The following is a 7615-nucleotide window of genomic DNA, read 5'->3' as shown; positions in this document are numbered from 1 at the left end:
ACAGAGCAGTAGTAGAGATTGTATGTCTCTGTATTGTTACATCTGTATCTGTTTTTGAAAACAAAAACCAACTAGCATATATCATATTTTCTATTTATTATTTTTAGAGATAGATTTAAAAACTAAAAAATATAGATAAATAATACGTTTATTTTTTTAATTCAAAAAAGATATTCTAGTTGAAAACTTTTTTTTAACAGAATATTTAAATTCTTTTTTATTGAAAACACAAACAAAATATTTAAGCAAACTGAAAACACAAAGTCTTATAAATTACTAAGAGTGCTCGCGGTTTGGCGGTTCGGTTGCGGCTAAAGGAATCTCAAATCCGCCATTCGTCTGCCAGATTGATGGATTGGAGAAAATCAATCCGCAACCGTCCGCTCGTCATCATATATCGGTCCAAAATGCGACGGATTGATTTGGTTCGATCAGTTTTGACAGATCGATATATCCATTACTTACTCTTAAATTTGATGTTTTAACTTATGACGTTACATTTTTTTTATGTATTGTCACATCACGACAATTGACATTATACTTCTACAAAAATGCCTTAGCCTTCGTTTGGGAAGTGGGTTGGCTTTTTGGCTTTTTGACTTTTTTGGTTATTTTAGCCTGGGCTAAAAAGCTTGGTTTGGGAAGGGCTTTTTGGCTTTTTGGCTTTTTTGGCTTTTTTTGTGAGAGAAGAATGTAATGATTATGGGTTGGATGTGATGTTTTGTTTGTTATGGCTAAAATAGCCTATTTTATTTTTTGTGGCTAAAATAGCCAAAAAAGCCTGAAAACCATCTTGCCAAACAGAGGCTTAGACCCCCAGCTGGGGGTCTTCTCCTATTGGCCCAAAAAATTGTTTTTTTATATTTTTTATTTTTTTTTAAAATTTTCGGCCATTACCAGCCCCTCACATGGGGGATGCTGGGGTCTCTCCTGCTCGGGGTCTCCAGCAGGACCGATACTTCTAACTCTAATATTCTCTGTCATCATTCAAATCTTTTATACGTACTACTTTTTCTGACAACAGTAATTGATAATTCTAAAAGTAAAACTCAATTGAGCTGGTAGTTTAAAAAATAAAAACAACAGCGCTACATACACCCAGTGGGGGTCGCGCCCCCAGTGACGTGGCGCGCCCCCACTGGCTGAAAACTTTAAAAAAAAAAAAAAAAAAAAAAAAAAAACAGTTTTTTTTTTGCACCAATCCGGAGCCGACACCTCACTGGGGGTCGACCCCCAGTGGGGGTATGAAGCATAAATCAAATAAAAACTAAGTTCAATATTATAATGAAATCTACTCCTATTACAAATTAGAGTTTTAAAATATTTTTATTTTTCTGATGTGTAAAGTAGGGCTTTGGATGGTGAACGGCACTGTTACGTAGCTCGAAAATCAAATGGCTCGAATGGTTCAAAATCTCAAAACGACGTCGTTTTAAAATATTTTTTGATTCTCTTACCGATAAAATAATATTTTTGAGCCATTCGAACTCTACACATTCGAGTTCTCACGCATTTTCCGGATGGTGAAATAGTAAAGATTATGATCTATCTTTAAGGTCCTTGTTTTTTGAGTCTCTTCTGAAAAAAGTAATCCTTTTACCATCAAAAGTTACAATGTTAGGGTTTGATGTTTTTTTGTCTTTTGCTTTTGTTAGCATTCTAATTAAACCTCATTACCCTTTGTTTTTAGCATAGCCCTTGTGTGTGTTCAAAGCTAGGATTTGACCAGTTTTCTTTTGAAGAATTCTATTACATACCCTTTATACCATATGCAGGAGTAGAGTCAAGATTTTGGTTGAGAAGCGAAATTATTAAAGTTAAAATCTCAACAAAAATGGTACTTCAACTTAAGCCCCATTTGTAGACTTAGTCAAAATTAAATTTGACTCCTAAATTATAAATAAAAACTACATAAAATACTATGACACAAATTCTTAATAAAAAAATTATAAAAAAACTTTAATAAATTGTCACAAACAAGATCCTATCTAATAACTTATCTATCTAATAAGCTAAAATGTTCTAAGCCCAAAGGACTTAGACTTGTAATAAAAAATTATTATAAATTATCATATCACTCTTTTTATTTTTTTATATATATTTTGATAAAAATTAAAAAATTAACTAAGATATCTTAGAGCTAATTCAACTTCATGAACAAATTGACCATAACATGCCCCATAGACTTTATACAAATCCATACGGTCTCGTAAAAATAAATAGTAAAAATTTATATGTAATATTGTCACAAGTGCCGTAGAAAGGAATATTTAAAATTTTAAATCTACTTTAGATATAGGAGAGAGAAAGAGTATGGCCTAAAAACAACTAAGCATTGAGAGATTTAGATCCAAAGAATAAAACTAAACAAATTTAAACAAAAACATTCATAGTGGACTACTTCACCCAGGAAAAAAAAAAAACACCTTTTAATTTTCACTCAAATTTTACTCTACTAGTCCATTCATTAACACCCACACACACATATACACACACACATATATATATATATATATACATACACTACAATTCCAAAAATACTCCCATATATGCTTTAAGCTTATACAAGTAATATAAGCTTACTATTGCCAATCATGTCCCAATCACATAACTGAGCACCCATTTGGATTCTCATCACTAAACAACTCAAACGAATCCAACGGCTGTCGTGGGTGGTAGTCCAAATCAAACGGTGAAGGTTCCATCTCGGGACCCTGATACGTATGAGCGTACGAATACCCTGGTGGCGATGCGTAGTACGACGCCGTATAACTACTACTAGGATGCGCCGTATTGTAACTCGTCACGTATACAGGCTGTGGTGGTGTATGGTAATGTAGTGGCCCCCCCGTTGTTGTTGGTGGTGGGTATTGATGCACCTGATGACGTGGAGGGCTGTGATTACCTGCAGGTGTGCCCGCAATATGATTACCCGATCCTGTGCTCGCCGGTGCACCACCACTCGATGGTCCTCCCTCGGTTGCGCTTCTATGATGCCCTTTCTTTTTCTTCTTTTTACCACCACCGCCAGTCCCAGTTCCACTTCCGCCGCTACTTTTCTCAGCGCCGCCGTCACTTTCAGTAACGTTTTTCTCCGCCGCCGGCGGCGGATGGTTACCGGAAGTCCCGGTCTCCGGTTTCTTCCCCTCAGATCTCGTCTCCGCCGCCACTCCGCCGCCGATTTTAGCACCGCCGTCGCTGAATCTGACTGCGCCGCCACCGCCTTCGCTTGTTTTGGCCGGAGCTCCGCCGTCTCCGCCATGAACTACTTCGAACTTCACCGCTTGTTTTTGCGAGTTCGGACCGCCATGGCTGCCGGCAGCGGCGCCGCCGGTACTTTCTTCTGTGCTGCTTTCGGAATCGGTATCTGTGTTTTTGTCCTTGTCCTTGTCCTTGTCTTTGTCTTTGTCTTTGTTGTCTTTCTTCTTGGATTTTTTTGATTTGTTTCTCTGCTGGTCGGGTGTTTCGGGCCACATCTCGGCATGTTTACCGGACTTTACCAGTTTCTTGATCAGAGTCTCTGCTTCTACGTTCCCTGTTACTATAGCTTTTTGCTGCTTCGTATCCACATTTACAATGTAAACACCTAAGAGAGATGAATAACAAAACAAGTCAAATTTTCGTTTTTTTCATACACAACAGAGAAAAATGTGTCATAAAATTTTTAATTTATTCGAAGTCATTGCCGTGTTAGATGTCTCAAAAATTTTATCATAATATCAGAATTAGTAAACAACAAATTATATAAATTATCCAAACTTAATTTATGTACTCTAACGCCTCTCACTTCTTTGAGTAGCTTCACAAGTCCAGTATTCGTTCTGAATTTATCTCTCATCTCTCTATCATCTTCACATGTGACCAGACTATAAAAAAAAAAAATTGTTGGAAGTCTCTCACCGTTCATTACCAATTAATTTTAAATTTGATAGCCTAAACAAAAATATATATATATATATATATATATATATATAAAATGAAGAGAAACCAAACGAGAAAGCTCGATAAAGTATGATCATTGAGCTGAAACATTGCTCGAGTCATCCCAATAGGTTACTGGAGGTTTGTGCAGCCTTAACTTTAACTTCAACATCTTGAGATTAGTCGCGTGGGGGGCAAGCTGAACCACCCACCAAATAATCAAAAAAATAGTGAAACTTATGTTTGTTGGTTACCTTCAATGCTATGGAGGACTTTTTTTACTTTCCTTTTGCAGCCTTCACAGTGGATGGAGACTTTCAAGACCCATGTCTGAGAAAGAAAAAAAACAGAAAGAAGAGAAGTTAGTGAGTTGCAAAATGAAATGGAGGGTAGTGATATAAATTAATTTAATGGCTAGTTAGTTGTTTATTACCTTGTATGTGAGTGGTTGTTCTAAGGGTGATATTGTCACTGGTTGTGTTGTTGCCATTAGAAGAAGACTGAGGAGTTTTGAGAGAGAAGAAGATGAGGAAATGAAGAAAGGGGAAGCAATAGAGAGAGTGAGTTAAAGGAGGAGAAATGATGAGAGGCTTAGAGAGAGAGAGAGAGAGAGAGAGAGAGTAGTTGGATACTGATTGAAACAAAAATATGGAAAATGTCTCGTAACTCAAATTTTGTGGCTCAAAAGTGGTTCAAATGGCCAAAACAACGTCGTTTTGACCATTTTTATGTTGTTCTGTACTCAAAACGACGTCGTTTTGACCATTTGAGCCACTTTTGAGCCACAAAATTTGAGCTACGTAGCATTGTCGCAAAAATATTAGACACCTTACAAATTTTATTAAAAATTTTATTAAATATTGTTTAGAATTTACATGAGATTATTGAGTAGATCTGACATCTATAAAAAAAATATTTAATAAAAATTTTAAAATTTATAGCATTACTCTGCTCAAAAGTAAATTTAAATATTTTATTAAATGACTTAAGTAAGTGTGGAATTTAAAAAAATAAAATAAAATTATAGAATGAAAGTTCTACAGTCATATAAGGCATATAAGTAAAACATTTGATAAAATTTGAGATATTTTCCGATTGAAAAATCTTGTATGGACTCTACGGGAGTTGGGTTATGTGTGTAGTTATTTAGGTTTTTTTGGGTTTTTTACCGTCTTAAAAATTAATTTATTGGTAAAACAAATTATTTTGTTAATTTAAAAAAAAATTATTTGTGCATGCCTATTTCCTGCAAAAATAAAAAAATAAAAATAAGCACTCTAAAATATGATTAAAATGCTAAAAAAATTTAGCATTAATTTTTTTGTTAACTTATTTTTAATCAATAGGTTAGTTTTTTAGTTACCAGCCAAATAAAGTTGTTGAGTCTAATTTTATTCATATAATCTAATTTTGTTAGTACATTATCAATGTGTGGGCAAATAATTTTTTTTTTTTTTTTTGGTAATTGTCTCTTCATTTGACACTCAATTTTTAAGCTAACTTATTATCTTAAAAATAAACAGTTGAGTGTAATGTTTGGTGGAGCTTTCAAAATATAGTTTCATACTCAATTTGGCTTCGTTTGGTGGAGCTTTTAAAATATAGTTCCATACTCATTTTTTAGTGTAGTGTTTGTTTAGCGTTTTTAAAATTTAATTTCACACTCACTTTTCAAAACTCTTTCTAAAGTGGGAAAATTTGAGTTAACCGGACGTCCTACGTGACGTCCCACCGGTTGTCGGGTCGGTTGACTGAAACAGTGTTCGGTTTTTTTTTTTTTTTTTTTTGCACCTATTACTTTTATATTACAAAAAAAAAATATTTGTGAAATTTTTTTAAATTTTTTTATGAGTTTTGAATAGAATTTTGGATTGTGTGTTTGGTTATAAGTTGTAAGTTTTTGTATCAAATATCATATGTCACATCACTCAATTCAAACTTAATTTAAAACTCTTTTCAAAACTTATAACCAAACAAATTTTCCACACTCAAATCATAATTTCAAAACTCACAAACTCAAAATAGAACTTTATTCTCGAACCACAATTCTAAAACTCTACCAAACACTACCTTAGTTTGCCTTCGGGGTTTACGGGCCCAAGTTAATAAATCAATTTTTTTTTTTTTTTTTTGAACGGGAGTAGTGGCCAAGTAAAGAAGGTATCTCTCTCTACAGGTATGACCCAAATTCGATTTTTGAGAGGGGTTTATTCCGCTATTTCGCAGCTGGCTCTCTTCAAATATCTCTCCTGTACTCCACTTAAAACCCAAGCTCATCTATAACTTGTATTGAGCACTATTGGTATCTTGATAGTGGGTCATTTTCTTTGGATTAGGTTAAATCAGGTCAACAATGGGCTATCCCAAAATTTAGACCTACGAATATTGTGATGACATCTCATAGCATCTTTTTTTTCCATTAAATAAAACGGAGCTGCTAGGTAGCTCGACAAACTCGTTGCCCCGAATGGCTCGATTGTTGGAAACGACTCCGTTTTGACATTTGTTTTTTTCTACTTTTTCCCTCCTCTTTGCTTCCTCTTCTTCCATTCCCCTGGGCAATCTGAAAAATTAGAGGAAGAAGGAAAAATTGGGGCTGTATGAAGAAGAAGAGTCCAAAAAAATCAAACAGCCCCAAAAATTAATCTGAGAAAAAAAAATCAAAATCAAAACCCAAAATCAAAATCAAAATCAAAACCAATTTCAGCCAAAAAAAAAAAACTGCCCCAATTTTGGCACAAAACAGCCCCAATTTCAGCGAAAAAACAAAAGGAAGAAGAGGAAGAAAATAGCCCCAATTTCAGCAAAAAAAATCCCCAATTTCAGCACAAAACAGCCCCAATTTCAGCACCAAAACTGCACCAAAACAACACTAAAACAGTCGCAAATTGAGCAAAACCCATGTCCAAAACCCATGTCCAAAACCCACAAAAGCCATCAAAATAGAAACATAATCTACTTATTATTATTATTATTATTATCAGCCTTTGGAGCACCATGTCTCTATGCGTTCACACAGATGGATGTTTCACAGAGAGATGAAGGATGAAAGGATACAAGACGGACCAAATCGCAGCTTTCCATTCGGTCGGCGAAGTCATCTCCGACATCCTCTCTTCTTCCTTCTCCTCCTCCTCCTCCTCCATTTCTCTCTTTCTCTCGGTTTGTTTGGGTTTGGAGTGGAAGGGAAAGAAAGAAAGCAAGAAAGGAAAGGAAAGGAAAAAAAAACGTCAAACGACGTCGTTTCCGAAATCGAGCCATTCGGGGCAAATAAGTTTCGAGCTACAAAACAATTTCCTAAATAAAAATGTGAACTAACCATCATTCCAGTACTTTTGTTCTCACCAAAAGTCAAGAAAAATAATGTTGACTTATATTTATTGGATAATTAAGAGAAAATACATGATGTATCTTTAAGTGCTTGGTGATTCATCAATTGTCAAGAATATTATGGGGTGCTTTGGAACTAAATAAAAAGTTAATTTTTAATTTTTTACCTATTTTGAGTCATATTATCTTTTATATTTTTTATTTTTAAAAAAAATTAAAAAAAAACTTTAAAAAATTAATTTTTTATCCACTACTCAAAATACTATGTAAATTATATCACGTAAGATTTTATGACTATCTAATACATTTTCAAATTTGTATGATGGTGTGAACAAAAGAAAGAGTACTCGCTTTTCAAGTAGTT

At 34.4% G+C, this 7615-nt stretch overlaps 1 protein-coding gene across 1 annotated transcript; it reads right to left on the bottom strand.

The window, feature by feature from the left end:
* Nucleotides 1-2427: 2427 nt before the first annotated feature.
* On the bottom strand, nucleotides 2428-4556 carry LOC114313138 (uncharacterized). Its single transcript, XM_028259502.2, has 3 exons — nucleotides 4355-4556; nucleotides 4176-4251; nucleotides 2428-3586 (listed from the first exon to the last, which is right to left on the bottom strand). Exons 1-3 carry the CDS (start codon nucleotides 4409-4411, stop codon nucleotides 2604-2606), a joined length of 1116 nt encoding a protein of 371 aa, XP_028115303.2. The 5' UTR covers nucleotides 4412-4556; the 3' UTR covers nucleotides 2428-2603.
* Between the last annotated feature and the right edge of the window lie 3059 nt (nucleotides 4557-7615).

Source organism: Camellia sinensis, chromosome 5 (genome assembly GCF_055761805.1).
Source record: "Camellia sinensis isolate YWXY chromosome 5, ASM5576180v1, whole genome shotgun sequence".
NCBI lineage: Eukaryota > Viridiplantae > Streptophyta > Magnoliopsida > Ericales > Theaceae > Camellia > Camellia sinensis.
This window is presented reverse-complemented; position numbering and strand designations above follow the sequence as displayed.